General features: G+C 44.0%; 1 protein-coding gene across 1 annotated transcript in view; it reads left to right on the forward strand.

Annotated features, from left to right (window-relative positions):
- SEMA5A (semaphorin 5A) overlaps window positions 1–19,353 on the forward strand; it is a 473,566-nt gene that overhangs the window by 158,453 nt on the left and 295,760 nt on the right. The window contains 1 exon segment of the mRNA XM_038583333.1: window positions 11,323–11,520. Within this exon segment, the coding sequence (XP_038439261.1) occupies window positions 11,400–11,520 (121 nt within the window). The 5' untranslated portion in view covers window positions 11,323–11,399.

Genomic DNA, 19,353 nt, shown 5'->3' on the forward strand with positions numbered 1-19,353 from the left:
GTTTCTTAAATTTTATTATTCTCTGATTGGTGGAATCTTTGATTTTGATATGATATGTCAGTATTTTTTAATTTTAGCAATGATTTCTTATTTTTGTTTTTATTTTTATTTTTTTTCAGAGAGGAGAAGAGAGAGAGCACAAGTGAGAGGGAGCAGGGGACGAGGGGTAGAGGGAGAAGGAGAGAGAGAATCTTATGCAGGCTCCACGGTCAGCATGGAGCCTGGTAGGGGGCTCCATCTCACCACCTGAGACCATGATCTGAGCCAAAATCAAGAGTTGGATGCTTAACTAATTGAGCCATCCAGGTGCCCCCCCTTATTCTTATTTTTAATAAACTGACCCCCAAATAGCAATTAGAGTAGTGCCCCTATTATTTCCAGGGATATGTTCTTTATTTATTTATTTTTTTTATTTTTTTATTTTTTTATTTTTATTTCCAGGGATGTGTTCTAAGATCCGCAGTGGATGCCTGAAACCACAAATAGTACTGAACCCTATCTATTCCTATGATCGATAATACAAATTGATGATAAAGTTCAGTTTATAAATGAGGCATAGTAGGAGATTGAGAGCAACAGCTAATGATAAGAGAGCAGTTATAGCAACATATTGTAATAAAAGTTACGTGAATGTGGTCTCTTTCAAAATATCTTATGGTCCTCAGCTTCCTTCTCATGATGGTGTGATGTAGTAAATGCCTAACTGATGAGAGGAAGTGAGGTGAGTGACATAGGCACTGTGATGTCCTGTGAGGCTACTCTTGACCTTCTGACCATATGTCAGAAGGAGGACCATCTGCTTCTGGGCTATGGTTGACCATGGGTAGCTGAGGCTGCAGAAAACGGAACCATGGATAAGGGGGAATTACTGTAGTGCTTTTGAGGCCTGCTTGTGTTTTTTTTTTTTTTTTTTTTTTTTTTTTTTTTTAAGACTAAAGATAGTGACAGATTTGGATAAATTCAGGTGTATCAACTATGACATACCTGATCCTTTGGGTTGAATAGGTATCATTGGATATCACACACAGAAGTCGTTCCCAACTAAAATCTGAAAACAATAAATCAAGAGCCTTTTTATGAAATAATGCTAATTTTTTGAAGTGCACCAGCAGTCCATTTTCTGTAAATATATCTGATAGTATTTCAAGGTATCTTTATTTTCACTCTAGAATAATGAATTTGATGAATTTATTTCTCCTATAAATTATACTATCCTCCTTTTTCTGTCCTTTGACTTTTCAAGTGGCTTCAAGGAATTATGGTGTTCCAGAGTAACTTATTTGAGCCCCTCAGGGTTCACACACTTTGGTTATATCTTCCATGTGCTTTCGTGTTTCAAGGCCCAGGAGACTTCCTCTTTTCAGCCAGTCTGCCTATAGTAATCCCTTCATCCCTTTGACCATTAATTGGAAAATTATGACATTTAGAAAGGACATTTCTCAAAACCATGGGAATCCTTGTATTTGGACCAGATGTTAAGAGAATTTTAATAGAGGAATAAAACATCTGTGACAATGAAGAGCAGAGTCACAGACAAAAAGAGAATGTGAACAGCATATTAATGGGAGCATAAACATTGTGAGGAAAGTAGAGAGGTGTATGTGGATTTGCATTATTTTTTTCTCATTAATTCATTTCTCAGGCAGTGATTGTTCATCTCTACTATGTCCTGTATTGTCCAGAGATTGAAATTTCCCACAGCCTGGTTTAGGATGAGGCAGAAACATAGGTAATGGTGGTTTCCAGTGATTAAGGCTGTAATAGAAATGAGTATTGATGTACAGTGGGTCCAGGTGGGGAGCATGAACTCCGAGATGAAGCCTAACGATTTGGATGAGAGGCAAGGAAACCAATCAAGAAAGATCTGATATTGCACAGGTGAGAAATAGAGGGGGTTGGCTCAGATGAGGGGGAAGGGCACGACTCTGGATATGGGTAGGGAAGAATTGTCAGGATGTAGTGACAAAATGTCAGGGGGAGATTTGGGAGGATGCAGGTGGGAGAAGAGGCAGGTGAGTCTCCAGATGATGGGTCACATATCTGAGTAAATGATGTAGCTCACCATGAGATGAAATAGGCACAAAGGAGACAGTTGGTAAAGGCATATAATGGAGTCACCTTTAGATGAGGTACCTCTGCTTTATGTGAAGATGTATATTTTGGTTTATGTATCTGGGTTATGTACAGAGGTCTCAAAGAGAGCTATAGATTTGGAAGTCACCAGGTTTTAGGAAGTATTTAAAGTCATGTGAGTTTGAAGATACAGGCCACTGAGTGTGTGCAGGTTGAGAAGAAATGAATGTTCAAGAGAGTTTGAGGTGCAGCAGTCAGTGTTTTGGCCATACAAGAACAGAGAGATTGGGGCATTCAGGAAACCAGGGAAGGAGGGGTTGGGAGATATTCAAGGGAAAAGTCAGTGGGCACAAATGCCATGGGAATACCCAGCTGCGTGAACTCACTGGGTTGGCATGACGAGGTGATGAGCAATGTTGGTCAGTCATGAAAACACAAGGGTAGGTCCTCTCTCCTGCTACCATTTTGTACTGTTGAATCAGTTGGAATGGATGTTGCACCTTCTGGGTGACAAGGTGGAATGTGGCACTCCAAACCTGCCCAGATGAACTAAAAACCAGTGGGAGCTGTGAATAGTAGTTTCTCCACCATGAGCCATTTATCATTTGATTTCTTATTGTGTCCATATGAGTTTCCTGCCTTGGGGAAACATCTCTGGATAAATCTTTTAGAAATTGTTGATATAATTGTTGCCTAAAAGGGCCTGTTGTTTTTCGTTTCGTTCTTTCTTTCTTTCCTTCCTCCTCCTTTCCTTTCCTTTCTTTTCTTCTTTCTTCTTCCTTCTTTCAGGCCTCTGGTTGCTTTAGCTAGCACAGAGTGGATTGAGTGAACTTTCACTTAGTTTTAAAACCTGCTGACAGATAGAATTAATATTGCCTTTGTGTAAATAATAATTTTATCTAATGGACTTCATTTATTTTTATGGTTCCTCCGGGCAATCTGGAACTAAACAAGGGGGAAAAAAGGCAAAATGGTAATAAGAGTTCCCTTTGAAGAAAGATATAAAACAAGGTCACTGGAGCTGAACCATTATTGAAATGTATAAAATCGTTTAATGTTTGGTTTTTCCCATTTTATATCATGAGGTCATTTTATATAGTCATAAGATTCCATCTTATGGAATTTTATCATTCAGATACGATAAAAATCTATGAGTAACAGAGCCCACTTTTTATCCAGTTCCTTGAAGGTGGCAGCTGGCGGTGCCTCTGTACGTACAGTGTTTTCATTAACACGTTCCTGAAATGTTTCTCTAATTCATTTATATAAAATCTTTTTTGGCTGAAGCTTGGCAGTCAAGGTACATGGATTCAAATATAAAAAAGGTCCAATTTTTACCCAAAACCATACGTAACAATTGGAGATGCAATATGTTTGGGGGACATCCTGAGTCTCCTCATAGACTCAATGCAATAACAAGAAAGCTTTAATTTCACTTTATTTCCTGGAGAATAAAATGTTCAGTTATTGGTTTTGAAAAAGGTTAGAAGAATCTATTTACTCAAACACTGTGTGTTAACGTAAGTTTATTGTTTTATTGATTCTTCATTTAATCCCATTTCCTGTTCAGAGCTTAGAATATCCGATACTACCGTAAAGAAAGACCTTAGATTCATTCAAGATATGTGCCTTCCGGCCCTGAGCGCAGCCCACGCTTTGATGCTCCTGGATCGTTCATTCCTTTTTTCTGCACACTGGAACTGGAACCTCCTCAGAAGCCGTAGCTTCTGTCTTCTTCCTCCCTTTGGAGGGAGTTCTTCCTCCTGTGTTTCCTAAGACTTTGCTCCGACTTCTGTTTGACTGTTATCAAAAAAGGTAGACTCTCGCTTGCTTGACTGTTCTTGCCTGGACTGTGGACTCTTCATCTTCGCCCCACTGTTGGAGGGCCACCCCTGGACCACAGGTGAACCCCTTCCGTGTGGTTGGCTAGAGGCCGCCCCTTGCTTACCTGGTCTGACTTTCATCCACCTGTAGGATCCTTGACCCTGGCCCAGCCCCTCTGCCTTCTCAGCTGCAGAGTGATCTCACCTCCCCTTCACCTCCGATTCGGTGGGTTGTTGACTCATTTCCTGTCTCAGTGTCAGGGGGCCGCACAAACCACCGCCTGGCGTCGTGTGCTCGGGGCAAGGCCTGGGCGAGTTCTGGATGCTAACTAGGATGTCAGCCGCGCGCTGCCCGAGCCCTGATTCGGCGGACGGCGGGAGCGTGTTGGAACACGGACACTAGGAGTTGGAACTCTGTTCAGTCCATAGCTCGCTTATAATGAAATCAGTCAAACTCTGAAACGGGATGGGGCACGTGAGCCTACGTGCCACCAGGGATGGGGACGCAGGTGCAGTGGCTGGCAGCCCGTGGTTCCCGGCGGGGAGTTGCCGGGTGGGCTGGCATCGTGGCCGCCGGTGCGCAGAAGGGGAAGGCAGCCGGAGCCCGGGGGGGGTGCGGGCAGGAGACTCGGGGCAGGCATGGGGCCCCCGGCGCCGGCGGGGGTAATCCTGTATGGGCCAGGCCGACCCTGAGGACCCTGGGCAGGCCAGAGAGGCGGACGGGAAGCCTTGGCAGTGGGGGCAGTGGACGTGGAATTAGCGGATGGGTTATTGGTGAAAGGGCACCCTGCTTTCTTTGGAAAGCCGCAAAGGAATCCTGAAGGTTTTTGACTAGGGCAGGGCTGTTTATGCAGCAGCGGATGATTGTGCAACAGACGCCGTATTTGGCAGTGCCAGGGGTGCTGGACGGTGGAATGTGGCTTTCAGCTCGGGCGGGGACTGTAGGCTCTGGGTGAGCAGTTCACCTGATGCCGTGGAATCGGGCCAAGAGGTGGAAACATCGATGACGCATAAACCTTACAGGAAAAGCTGTCTGTCCATCCCTTCCTAGCAGTCGTGCTGTTTGTGTTTCTGATGTGAGGATGGACTGACTTCTCAGGATTAAGAGGCACACGTGCAGCAGTCCTGCTCGACCCTGGCCTCTGCCCTTTGATACAAGGCAGTTGTACGGCGGGCAGGCGTGGGGCCCAGCTACCCGAGTGCCGTCCATCAACTCCATGGCCCTGTTCCCCACCCGACTCCTCCGGCTTCTCTCCAATGAAAGTCCTTCAAGCCAGCAGGTAGGAGCCGGGCTGGAGGGTTTCTGTGGATTCTGAATTGCACCCGGGGTCTGGCCAATTGCAAACAGTGCAGTAGGTCTGAGGCTCAGGAGAAACACAGCCTCCCCTGCACAGAACCACGCTAAGCCTATTTTCGGTCTGTTTTTATTAATAACTGGTTAGACTTTGTTCCCTAAGCAAAACTTTTTGTATAAGCTTTAATTCTTTTGATTTCATTTTTATTTGACAGCATTTTGTTTTAAAAACTAAAAGGAACAGTCATTTTTTTGTTCGCCAGAGCCTATTCATTTGCAGTGTGGGTGTGAATGGGAAATGTTATTTATTGCACAAACACTTATATACAGAGATTTGCTTATTTAGATTGAGCTTAAAGAGAGTTCCTCCCACATCACTAAACTAAAAGAAAGGCTTCAGGGATTTTGGAAGGAGATGCAACAGAAATGTTATATTTTGTAGCCCAAACCATCCGGTTGTGCTAAATCTTCCTATTGGCAAAATCACTTGTCATTAAATAACCTAATATATTTTCAATTTCCTAGAGGTGCTAGGCCGAAATCAGAACAACTTTTATTGAAATTGATCCTTTGAAAGTTCCTTCCTAAGGTATTTCCCCAATGTAGCAAGTAGTTGTAATTAACGTGACTTTCATTTTTATTGGAATTTTGCTGAAATGAATCAATACAAAGTCAGCTGGGTGATTTATGCAAGCATTTTAAAATCAACTTTCAAGTGATGATAGCTTGTTTAATTTCTAAAGAGGAGAGGGATTATGATCTATATAAATCAGAAGTTCTCCACTGGGGGCGATTTGGCAGCAGAGGCAACTTTGGTTGGCACACGTGAGACCGAGGCACTACTGGCATTGAGTGGGTAGAGGCCAGGGATGCTGCGAAATACCCAGAGCCGCTACCCGAACAAATAATTATCTGGCTCTAATTGTCAGTGGAGCTGACACTGAGCGCTGAAATCCCTGGTATGAATATGCCCCCCAAGAGGTGAGAGCTTTCTTGTATTCGGAGGGAGTTAGAATTGCGAGTCCAGGGTGAAGCGACCTGCTATTGAGATCTGAGCTATTCGGAGGAAAAGACTATTCAAGGAATTAGCCTCGCAGGGTGGCAGGCTCAGAACAGCCCACGCTAAGTGAAGACTGACTGCCCTTCCCTGGCACCTTACCAGGACGACTGCCTATAGTGTCTTTATTTTGAGAAAAAAGGTAACATGTTCTAGTCTGAAAATTACAAACTTCTAAAAATTACCTGGTCTCATTAAAATGCTTTCCTTCGGTTAACGTGGCAAACGTGTAATTTTGTCTCCTCCCCATGGAACCGCGTGTCCCGTTTTAGCTGCTCTTTCCCTTGACAGGCATGTCCCGCTTCTCGAATGGTCGCTTTCCAGATCCCAGGGAGGGCACGCTCCGGGCCCGCGAGTGGTCCTTCTGTACCTTTCCCTCGGGAGGCCACCGTGTTAGCCCGCAGAGGGGAGTGACGGCCGCTGTTGCCGCCGGGCCCTTGCAGGTGGCAGTGGGTCTGGCGGACCTGCTTCACGGTGAGCAGCGGGATTGTGTGCTGGCGTGGGCCCGACGCGTTGAAGAACTGTGTGCACGGAGTGAATTTCGCCCTTAGCCGCGGTTGGCCGCAGCTCGGCGTCGGACATGGAGACAGGGCCGTGCCCCGTCCGTCTCTGCGACGCAGTGTTGCTCGGGGAGTCCCTGGGCTGGGGCTTCCGCCCTGGGGTGGCTGCCCTCCCCTGGTATCGTGGTCAGAGCCAGTTTGTTTTGACGTGGGGCGGTGATAATCTGCTTGCAGCCTTCCCTGGCCGACCGGTGCCGCTGGTCCACATCTCCTGGCTCTGAACTGAGGGAAATTGCATCTGCAACACCTCTCGTGGGCCTTCTTGTGTTAAGATATTTCATTTGATGCAATTTTGTGTCCCAGTCTCTGGTCTGAAGGATAAGAGATGAACTGCTCCATGTGTTTACGCCTAGACAGGAGCTGTAGAGCCGCTGCCAGTTCTACAGATCGTGCCCCCTTTGCAAGAATGCAGTTAATCATATGTTTAATTTTATACCCCGGGGAAGGAAATGACGCTTGTGCCTCCATCATCCATTCTGATGTGCTGAGCCTGGGTGGGGACACCGGCCCAGTGGACAGATGCACCCCCACAGCCAGTTTACCTCTCTAGCACAGGGTTTCTTGCTCCTACAGAAGCCATACTCTTGCCTCCTCGTGATTTACAGTCCTGACTCTTGTTTCTCTGCCCAACTTGAATATTTCTGTGGATGGGGGCATTGACTCAATGGGACTCAAAATACAGAGACTGGAATTTGAGGAACCTTCAACTCTCTGTTTTCTCTCTCTTGGCATCTGACCATATGTTCATGTGTGCATTCTTTTTTTTTCTTTTATTTTTTATTATTTTTTAAAGATTTTATTTATTTATGAGACACACACACACACCAGAGAGAGAGAGAGAGAGAGGCAGAGACACAGGCAGAGGGAGAAGCAGGCTCCATGCAGGGAGCCCGATGTGGGACTCCATCCCAAGTCTCCAGGATCACACACTGAGCTGAAGGTGGCGCTAAACTGCTGAGCTACCGGGGCTGCCCTCTTTTTTTCTTTGAAAGAGAAGTCCTCTTTTCTTCATTCAGGACCACTTTCTTTATTAGGATCCTAATAGCTTCCCACCTCAGTATCCTCTGGATCTTCTTCCATCGGATAGTTCCCCCCACCCCTGCCCAAATCTATAATCTCTTCTTTACCCACCACGGCTCAGAAAAGCAACCCCCGTTAGCTGTGGGTTTTCTGATCCTGGACTTTTCCTAACTTTGGTCTTTCAGTGCTTATGTGATTTGATTGAATTTGGGGGGTTACCTAGCGTTCAAGATGGCCATGCACATTCTGTCCCACTTTTGCTCCATCCAGTCTCTTGGATCTTTGCTGTATAGATTCTGGCTCTCGTTGTCCCAGGTTGATCACTGACTGTTGACTAAAGCTCATGGTCTTTATTACTCAGGCATCAAAAGGAATGAAATCTTGCCATTTGCAGTGACATGGGTGGAGCTAGAGGGTATTATGCTAAGTGAAATAGTCTGTCAGAGAAAGACAAATACCATATGATTTCACTTATATGCGGAATTTAAGAAACAAAACAGATGAATATCAGGGAAGGGGTAAAAAAAAAAAAAAAAAAACGAGAGGGAAACAAACCGTAAAAAGCTCTCAATGGTAGAGAACATAATGAGGGTGGCTGGAGGGAGGTGGGTGGGGGATGGGCTACGTGGGTGATGGGCATTCAGGAGGGCACTTGCTGTGATGAGCACTGGGTGTTATATATGTGAGTGACAAATCACTAAATTCTACTCCTGAAACCAATATTACACTATATGTGAACTAACTAGAATTTAAAGAAAAATTTGGGAGGAGAAAAAGTTAATGGTCTTTGCTGTGCCTCCCCAGGATATAGTTCAACAGGCCTCTTTTTAAAATGTGTAATGCTGGGGCACCTGGGTGGCTCAGTCTGTTGAGCATCAGCTCAGGTCATGATCTCAGGGTTGCAAGATTGAGCCTGGAGTTGGGCTTCATGCTCAGGGTGGAATCTGCTTGAAGACTGTCTCTCTCCCTCTGCCCTTCCACCCAACTCTAATGCACTGCCCCCCCCGCCCCCAATAAATAAATCTTAAAAAAATTAAAATAAAATGTGTTATGTCTGTGCTCCAACCTAGCTGGACGTCTGTGTTGCCCTCTGCCTTGGGTGCTCCATCTCTATTTTCCTTTTCTTTGTGGGGGTCACTTGTTAAATTACAGTTTCCCAGCAGATGGTTTGCCCTTTCTTTTCCTTCCATGCTTTCCTCCAATGAAGCTTAGCCACTCCCAGAATGTGAGTATTCCAAACCTTGTGTGCTGTCTCTGACTTCCTGGTTTTCTGAGTGTCCAAACTGGATTTTCGGCAGCCTGCTACATGCCCTTAAATATTCTCTCAGCATCTTAAACCCAACACACGTAAAAGTAAGTGATCATATTCTCATCTAAACCAAGTTCTTAAAAAGAAAAAAAAAATAAACAAGGTTCTTCTGTTGATTATGATATTTAAATGAGGGGCATCACTAGTCTTATGGTCACTAGTATTCTCTATCTTGAGTCTGTCTGTGCCTCTTTGCTTTCTTTCCCCCCAGACATAGCAGATTAGAACAAACACCATTTTGTTATATGTCATACTTTGGAGGTTAGGAATTTGGGCAGGACTCAACTGGGTGATTCTTTGGCTCTCATGATACTGAAGTTACTTGGTGGGGTTCAGCTTTACTCACGTATCAGGTTCTTTGGTGGGGAATGCCCAGCCAGGCTCAGTGGGGAATGTCACTGGGTATCCCTGTGTGTGGTCTCTGTCATATGGCTGTCTCAGGGTATCTGGACTTCTCTCGGGTTTCTTAGCACCCCAGAGAATGTATTCTAAGAGACAGGAAGTGGAAATTCCCAATCTCTTAGGGTCTGGGCTTGGAAACTAGCATGCCATCGCTTCAGTTAAATTCGACTGAACAAAGCAGTTACAGAGCCAGTCCAGATTCAAGAGAATGGGAGTAAACCCAGCTTCCATGGGAGGAAAGTCGAGGAAGCAGTGGCCGTGTTTAATTTGCCATACGTCCCCTTACCCCTCACATTGAGCGTTTGCTGTGCATGCTTGAATTTTTATTCAAATTGGTAACACCCGGAGTAAGTCACAGCTTCATTTATTTCTCATCTGAACAGTTCCTGTCATGTCAAATGAACTTCTCTATCTTTATGCTCTTCGCTATCCAATTTCCTGTGTACGCTATTCTGAGAACAACTGTTTAAATTTCTTCTGCAGTTACTCTACCATGGTAGCTTGTTGAAGAGAAATAGAGACCTCAGACTGTGTTGTAGAACCCCTTCCAAATCTTAGCCCAACCCCCTGTCTAAATTGCTTCCCAGGAACGCCTCTCTATATCTCCTGAGATCTGGCTCAAGTACAGTAAACCGTTCCCCAAACTATCGTGACATCCTCCTTCTTCTTGCCCGTCCAGTACACCTCTTTATCCTCTTCCCTTGGCCTGGGATGCACTTCCAGAATCATCTATCTGTTGAAATCCTCTTTAGCCTGCAGTATGAAACTCAAATGTGAACAACTTATGGGACCCACCCTGGCTTCCTCTAAATGGTGGTGGCTTTCAAGATCCTAATCCTATAGCACTCCTGCCCCTTTCCGAGGTTTTCTAACAGCTTAGCTTAGTTATTTTTTACAAGCCCATCTTATTTTAAAGCTTATTAATCTTTTAAATTATTCATCATCTTTAAAGTCTCCCAGCTCCCAGCATAGCAATTTCATTTCACCCACTAGGTGCTCACTATGGGTTTTTATTTGAACTGTGCTTGATTTCTGGCCAGAAACTTTGCACGCAGGTCATCTATAAATTTCAAAGGATAAATGCACCAAACATGGGCAGTTTTTAAGAGTTGGGTAGCTTAGTATCAGTCAGGTTATTGGGAAAAGGCAGTGGTGGAGGCTTTGGATTAAATGGAGACTTTGGATATCAAAAAGAAAAGAGCAGAGATCCTTAGGGTTTCCATGTGTAGATCTGTGCTAGCACGAGGGGGTGAGGAAGATGTTCCAAGAGAAAAATGATCAGCGATCACAACTATTAAACTGCTTTCTTGGGGTGCCTGGGTGGCTCAGTCAATTAAGCATCTGCCTTTGGCTGGGGTCATGATCTCGGAGTCCCTGCCCAGTGGGGAGTCTGTTTCTCCCTCTCCCTCTGCCCCTCCCCTGCTCATGCCCTCCCTCCCTCCCTCCCTCCCTCCCTCCCTCCCTCCCTTTCTCTCTCTCAAATAAGTAATATCTTGCAAAAATTTAAACAAACTGCTTTCTTTAGGAGTGATGACATGGTACAGCTTAAACCTGAATATTTGTCTTTTTATAATAAATGGGTTATTTTGGAAAATTATGGGCAGGAAGCAAGGTCTGCCCTGGTACATACTCACACATATCTGAAACATCACCTAGGAAAAAGATTTGTCCAGGCACTCGAACACTTTTCGTTTTTAAAGACAGTGATGCAGCTTTCCTAAAAGACCACCCACCAGAAAACCTGAACTCATGTTCATCTAATTTTTCTCTTTTGTGTGTTTTAGGCACTTTCCCCACATGACAGGAAGAGGAGCTTCTGGTTAGAAGACAAGTGCCGGGAGTCCAAGGCTTTCTGCTCACCATGAAGGGGACCTGCGTCATTGCGTGGCTTTTCTCAAGCCTGGGGTGGTGGAGACTCGCCCAGCCAGAAACAGATACATCCCAGTGCCAGAGAGCGGAGCACCCGGTCACTTCCTATAAAGGTGAGGGACTGGCACCCTTGGACTACAAGGGCACCTCCTTTTTTTTTTTTTTTATTGGAGTTCAATTTGCCAACATATACCATAACACCCAGTGCTCATCCCATCAAGTGCCCACCTCAGTGCCCGTCACCCAGTAACCCCCAGCCCCATCCACCTCCCTTTCCACCACCCCTTGTTCGTTTCCCAGAGTTAGGAGTCTCTCATGTTCTGTCTCCCTCTCTGATATTTCCCACTCATTTTCACTCCTTTATTCCCTTTCACTATTTTTTATATTCCCCAAATGAATGAGACCATATAATGTTTGTCCTTCTCCGATTGACTTATTTCACTCAGCATAATACCCTCCAGGTCCATCCACGTCGAAGCAAATGGTGGGTATTTGTCATTTCTAATAGCTGAGTAATATTCCATTGTATACATAGACCACAGCTTCTTTATCCATTCCTCTTGCAATGGACACCGAGGCTCCTTCCACAGTTTGGCTATTGTGGACATTGCTGCTAGAAACATCGGGGTGCAGGTGTCCTAGCGTTTCACTGCATCTGTATCTTTGGGGTAAATCCCCAGCAGTGCAATTGCTGGGTCGTAGGGCAGGTCTATTTTTAACTCTTTGAGGAACCTCCACACAGTTTTCCAGAGTGGCTGCACCAGTTCACATTCCCACCAACAGTGCAAGAGGGTTCGCCTTTCTCCGCATCCTCTCCAACATTTGTGGTTTCCTGCCTTGTTAATTTGCCCCATTCTCACTGGTGTGAGGTGGGATCTCATCGTGGTTTTGATTTGTATTTCCCTGATGGCAAGTGATGCAGAGCATTTTCTCATGTGCTTGTTGGCCATGTCTATGTCTTCCTCTGTGAGATTTCTCTTCATGTCTTTTGCCTGTTTCATGATTGGATTGTTTGTTTCTTTGTTGTTGAGTTGAGTAAGTTCTTTATAGATGTTGGAAACTAGCCCTTTATCTGATATGTCATTTGCAAATATCTTCTCCCATTCTGTAGGTTGTCTTTTAGTTTTGTTGACTGTATCCTTTGCTGTGCAGAAGCTTCTTATCTGATGAAGTCCCAATAGTTCATTTTTGCTTTTGTTTCTTTTGCCTTCGTGGATGTATCTTGCAAGAAGTTACAGTGGCCGAGTTCAAAAAGGGTGTTGCCTGTGTTCTTCTCTAGGATTTTGATGGACTCTTGTCTCACATTTAGATCTTTCATCCATTTTGAGTTTATCTTTGTGTCTGGTGCAAGAGAGTGGTCTAGTTTCATTCTTCTGCATGTGGATGTCCAATTTTCCCAGCACCATCTATTGAAGAGACTGTCTTTCTTCCAGTGGATAGTGTTTCCTCCTTTATCGAATATTAGTTGACCATAAAGTTCAGGGTCCACTTCTGGGTTCTCTATTCTGTTCCACTGATCTATGTGTCTGTTTTTGTGCCAGTACCACACTGTCTTGATGACCACAGCTTTGTAGTACAACCTGAAATCTGCCATTGTGATGCCCCCAGCTATGGTTTTCTTTTTTGGTATTCCCCTGGCTATTCGGGGTTTTTTCTGATTCCACACAAATCTTAAGATAATTTGTTCCAACTCTCTGAAGAAAGTCCATGGTATTTTGATAGAGATTGCATTAAATGTGTAAATTGACAAGGGCACCTCTTACGTGCACTTTTCCATGTTCAGTTATTGCTCTGTCATTCTGTGACTCTTGTTTTAGATATTGTTTAAAATATGAGCAAAAATACAAAATCTTCCATTGTAAGAATTTGCTATCCCAAAACTGATCACTACTCTCTCAAGAAGAATTCAAAATCAGAGTTTCACAGGTTGAAAATCCCATTCTTGATGAGGTCACCTTTATTTAAGATGTGCTGAGAGTCTCCGAGGCAATTGAACCATACACTAAAATTATGATCTTCAGAAATAACAATAAAACCAAGTAAAACAAAAAATTATTCACTTCAGCATTTCCCAACAAAGCCTTATTAGTCTTACCATAAAACTTATGCTTTGGTCTTTATCTGACACTGCATGGCAGACAGAATTGATTTAACATCTTAAGAATGTCAGTGGATCTGTAGGATTAATTAATTAGTATGTATATCCAGTCATTTACCCCTTTATTTATCAGAATTTACTTAGGGCAGTCTCTACCCTGGGCACATTAAAGCATTCAGGATGAAAAATAAATCAGTCTTTGTCCCTGTCCTCAAGAAACTTAGCATTATATTATCAGGCCAACTATAATTAATCAGATATTATATTTTAATAATTCATGCAATAAATAGCTTTATGGTTTGTTGTGTTTTAAACTTTATATTGTGAAAAATTTCAAGTATATGCAAAAATAGAATAGTCTAAGAAACACCCAACCCAACATTTATTAATTCATGCTCTGCCTTTCTTCTTTTAAATCCTCATGCATGCTCCACCCTACACCCACCAAGTTATTTTGAGGCAAATTCAAAAAATCATATAATCGTATTTATAATATTTCCTTTCATGACTATCAAAGCTTTCTTTCTCAGCACCATTATCACATCAGTCAAGAAACACAAAAAAATCCCAAAACACCATTTCCATAAAATCATTTGACATCCAGTGAGTATTGTGAGATCCCTGATGGTCTCGTGAAGGCCGATGCATTTCATTAACAGTTGGACTGACTCAGGATCTAAATGGAGTTCATACACTGCAGTTGGTTGGCGTGGCTCTTGACGCTCTTCTAATCTCCCTTTTGTTGTGGTTGCTGTTGCTTCCCGTGCAAATTAGTTATGGAGGAAATCCAAGCTCTTTGTCCTGTAGCCTTTCTCACTTTTGCCAAGTGTATCCCATTGGTGTTCAAATGTTCTTTGGTCACGAATATTTGTATAAATGCATAGTAGATCAAGAGGTGGCTTAGATTCAGGTTTGAATCTTTTTGTCTCGCCTGTGGCATGGATGCTGCAGTGTCCTCCTGTGGGGAGCCCGGTGATGTCCAGGTGTGAAATTAGCAGTCACTGATGATTGCGTCCTTAATCTACTGATTTATTGAAGGGTGTAAAGCTGGGATTTCCTAATTTTATTATTATTTCTTCATTTTAACAGCAAGAATATTTTATATAAGGTAACTTTCCTTTATCAACTATTTGAATATCCTGAGGGCCCAGCTCATATAGGAAAGGCAAAATAAATCCTTTTTTTTTCCCTTTTCTAGCATTTGTTTGTTTTTTAGACTAGTTAGTTGGTTCTCTAACGTTATCCACAGGGGGCAATAATATATTATGTTTACTTTTTGTTTTGCTTTATTTTCTTATGTTGGTTATTAGAATCAATGTTAATGTATTGATTTTAACATTTGAAACATTTCAGGCAATTCCAGTTTTGATGCTCATAGATGGTGAAATCATCTCACGTGAAGCCCATGGTAGCCTTTTAAAGTTGGTTCCAAAGCTTTTCTGACATAACCCATGGCCGCCTTTGATGGCTTGCTTATTCTGGGACAACAAGATGTTCCTGGCTCTTCTCAGCCACTTTCTTCTGTAGACCTGAGAATCAGCCATTTTGGCTGATTTGAGCGTGGAGGTCTTCAGTGTTAGGTCTTTTCAGTGTTCAGAGCTAAGGAAAAATTTTTTAAAATGCACCGTAATTTCCTCCAGATACTTCCATTTCATCTCCAGGACTCTATGACTTTTCTGACTCTCTTCCACCTGATGTCTGTGTCTTTTTGTCCCATGCATGAAATCCTGAGTCTATGCAGCCAACACAGTTGTTCCTTCGCCCTTCCTGCAGTGTACACCGCATCATTTCAGAGCTAGTGTCCAGCAGTTCTAGTCATTTTTACTACTGAAAATGCTGTAAGATGATCTGCTTCTCTTCTTGTAGTCCTTCCCTTCTTGGGAAATTAGAGCAAAGTGACGACTTTGAAATCACTTGAAGTGATTTCCTTTTTGCATGGTTATGCTACCAACTCGAAACCCAGTTCATTTCATTTGTCTAATTTAACTTTTGATTTTTAGAAATTTTAAAGATTTACCTTATTATATAATGCTTCAAAGTTTCATTAATGAAAACAAGGAATGTTTGGAAAAACTGGCTTCACTTGTGTTTTCTCTACCCCGTTCTCTCTCTGCACTTATCTAACCTTTCACTTATATTTTATGGTCCACACTTCTTTTCTCTGTCTGGCAGTTTTGACATGGAGATATATCTTGGAGTCCACTCCCCAGTGGCAGACTCTGTGCCACTCCTTTTTTTTTTTTTTTTTTTTTTAAAGATTTTATTCATCAGAGACACACAGAGAGAGGCAGAGACCAGGAAGAGGGAGAAGCAGGCTCCCCATGGGGAGCCCGATGTGGGACTCGATCCCAGTACCCCAGGATCACACCCTGGGCTGCTCAACCACTGAGCCACCCAGGTGCCCCCGTGCCACTCCTTTTCATAGCACATAGCTCTCCACTGTAATGAATCATAGTATACTCAACAGAACTCCCCACTGAGAGAGATTTAGAGTATTTTTTTGACCATTTTTGTGGTCATGGGTAGTGTTATAATGAGTAATGCCTACTACAAACATCTCTTAATCCTTTGCAAGGGTACCATTGGGAGAGGTTCCTAGCACTGGGATTGCTAGGTCAGAGGGTAAATGCATATGTGGTTTTGCTAGATATTGCCCAATACCCTTTCATGAAGGTTGCACCATTTTGTGTTCTCATTTGTCTTGGATATGAGGATCTGTCTCCCACCAGCCTTTTCAGCAGAGTGTACTAGCACTCTTCAGGATGTGGAGTAATCCCATAATTCATAAATGATATCTCAGCATAATTTTAATTTGCTTGTGTTTAATTTGGAGCAAATGTTCAACAAACATTTGCCTTTTATGTAACAGGGTCTCTGCTAAATATTGAGGAGATAAAGCAAAAAACAGAATCCGCATTAAAGGTCTAGAATAGCTCTAGGAATATAAACCGGAAGGAACATTGCATTACATTCTATTCAGGGTCCTAATAGGTGTCTTCACTGGGTGCTGGGGGAGCCTGAGAGAGGAGCATCTGAACCAGGCAGCCTAGGTTTTAGGAGAATCGTTACAGGTTTCTGGGATTAAGTAACAGCAAAGCTGAGCCCCAAGTGATTGTTAGAAGGTGTTTATGAGTCTGATGAATGGAGAGGTGTCTCAGGGAGAGGAAAAGAGCAAGTGCAGAAGCCCTGAAGTGAGGGAGGGGAGCACAGCAGGTCCTGGCAAGTCTCCTCCACAGTAAACCATGAAATTGTAGTTCAGGTTATGAAGACGAGGAGGCTAAAGTAGTTGTAGGGCTTCCCTCTAGCCCAGTATCTAAAAACCCTTTAAGAAGTTTCCCAGCCCGTATTTAGAATAGCAAAGGCAGCACAGAGAGCCCAGCCTGGGATTGCTGCTGTGATCAGAGGGAGCAATCATGAGGAAGTAAGCTGGAGGGATGGTCACAGAAATGTAAAGAATTAGGCGAGTTCTAGAAATGCGTAGGAGGTATTGATGATTTCATGGATGTAGGACAGGAGGGAGAAGGAGACACTGAGTATGATCCCTAAGTTCTTGGCTGATCATTGCATATAGAATAAAGGAGGGAATCTAAAATGATGATTTGAGATTGAGAAAGCTGAGATCCTAGCTGCCATCAGGTGGGCTGTCTAGTTGAGAGTGAGGCACCATGGGATCCAAGGGGGGAGAGGCTGCCCTCCGAGTATCTGATAATACAGAGTTTGAGGCAGATGTGGTGCAGACGGCAGAGTGACAGACTCGTCCTGGTTTGTCCAGGACTTCGCTGGGGTAGCACTGAAAGTCTTATAATCTGTGTATGAGTTTCTTAGGGCTGCTGTAACAAAATACCACACACGGGGTGGCTTAAAACACCAGGAATATCTGGTCTCACAGTTCTGGAGGCTAGAAGTGAAAAAAACAAACCAACCAGGGTGTCAGCAGGCTCATGCTTTCTCTGACAGTTCTAGGGGAAAAACCCTCCTTTAACCTCTGGGAGTTGATCACAGTCCTTGGCATTCCTAGGCCTGTAAATGCGTCACCCCAATCTGAGACTGCAGCCATGTGGCATTCTCTTGGTGTAGCTGTGTCTTTTTGTCTGCCTCTCTTTTTATACAGACTCTGGTCGTATTGGATTTCAGGCTCACCCTCACCCAGCATGATCTCCTTTTAACTAATTATATCTGAAAACACCCTATTTCCAAGTAAGATCACATTCGTGGATACTAAGGTTAGGACTTTGACATACCTTGTTGGGGTGGGGTGGGTTAGGGACACAATTAAGCCTGTAACAAATGGCATTTATCAGAGCAGTTTCAGGGCAGTGCCAGGGGTAGAAACTGCATGGTAATAAGCAGAGAAACAAATGTGAGATGAAGAAGTAAATATAAAAGGAGACAGTTATTGACTTAGCCAGCAGGGATGTGAGGGCAGGGGACAGCTTTTAAGGGAGCATTACTTAATCATCCTTAAGTGGTGATGGGGAAAGGCCAGGTGAAGGAAGGGGGTGCAGAGAGAGGGGGAGAAAATTGATTAGACAGGGTCTCTGGGGCTGTGGGAGGGGATAGGATACTGGGCACAGGTGGGGGATTAGTTTACAGGAAGGAGACCCCACCTCCAGTGAGTCGGAGGGAGGGAGACCGGGGCACCCAGGCTGCAGGAGAGTTAGCGGGTGGAGGTGGCTGGAGGGAGAGAGGGTCCCTGAGGACCTCCCCTCTCTGTCCCAGCTCAGGAGGAGCCGGCAGGTCTTGGACCAGGAGTATGGGGCTTTAGGAAGGAAGGCTTCTCTGAAGAAGGGGTGAGGCTCTTAATCAACACACATGGGAGAGTCCCTGGGGGATGTTAGGAGCCCAGGCCGTCCTTGAAATGGCTCATGTTACAGCTGAGCAGGTGGCCATTGCTGGGCCACATGGACACTTTTGTGTAAAGCGTGACTCTCCAGGAACGTTTGAGAAAGGAAGATGGAAGGCTGATGTGGGAAAGACAAAGGAAGTAATCTGGGTAATCTTGAGTGTTAAATTCCTGATTTCTGCATACACTTAAAATTTCATGATTTAATGTCGTGCATCGGAGGCACTCTGCACAAGAGGCTGATGAGTTGGACCAGATGCTGCCGTTCACGTCTTAGTACAACGAAGCACGTTTTATTGAAGTCTTGATTCGATTTACCTGGGTAGGCGGAAGGTGCTGGTGGGATCTTCTCCCCCGATCCCAGGTAAAATATTTGCCACCGTGGGCTTCTCTTGTCTAGCAGAGTTCATTGCTCAACATGCTCTAGCAGCTTGCTGTGTTTGCAAGGTTACTCCCATGATGCGTGTTCTGGAATATGTTTCTGTGATTGTGCAGGGCCTGCTAAAACACCCCGACCCATTGCAGACACACTGTTTACACTTCTGTCCTTGTCATTTGCTTACATGTCTGTTCCAATAAAGAAGGAAAAAATAGTGACCCTTTAAGACAGCATGTTTCTCAGCATGCTTACTGAGTCTCATAACCATCTCTGAAATGAGTTTTAAATGTTTAATGTCCACTTAAGGCAATAGTGCCATAGTCTGCCTTTGTTTGTTTATTGATTAAAGTTTACCCAGCATGCTTGCTATTCAGAGTGTGCTCCACTTATAGGAATTGGTTTATGGGCAACAATTTCACAGTATGCGCAGAGGACGACCACCAGTGGGGTGAGTCATGCCACACATAGGCCTCCTTTGGCTTAGAGCCTTAAGATCATGACTAATCTGGAAGCCTTTCTTCAGTGCCTTAGCTGGTAGTGCTTAGTATTAATGATCACTAAGATTACTCGTGCCGCAGAACCAGGTGAGGCACTATTCATTCCACTCTAGGGTCTCCAAGATCTTT

This window comes from Canis lupus, chromosome 34 (assembly GCF_011100685.1).
Source record: "Canis lupus familiaris isolate Mischka breed German Shepherd chromosome 34, alternate assembly UU_Cfam_GSD_1.0, whole genome shotgun sequence".
Taxonomy (NCBI): Eukaryota; Metazoa; Chordata; class Mammalia; order Carnivora; family Canidae; genus Canis; species Canis lupus.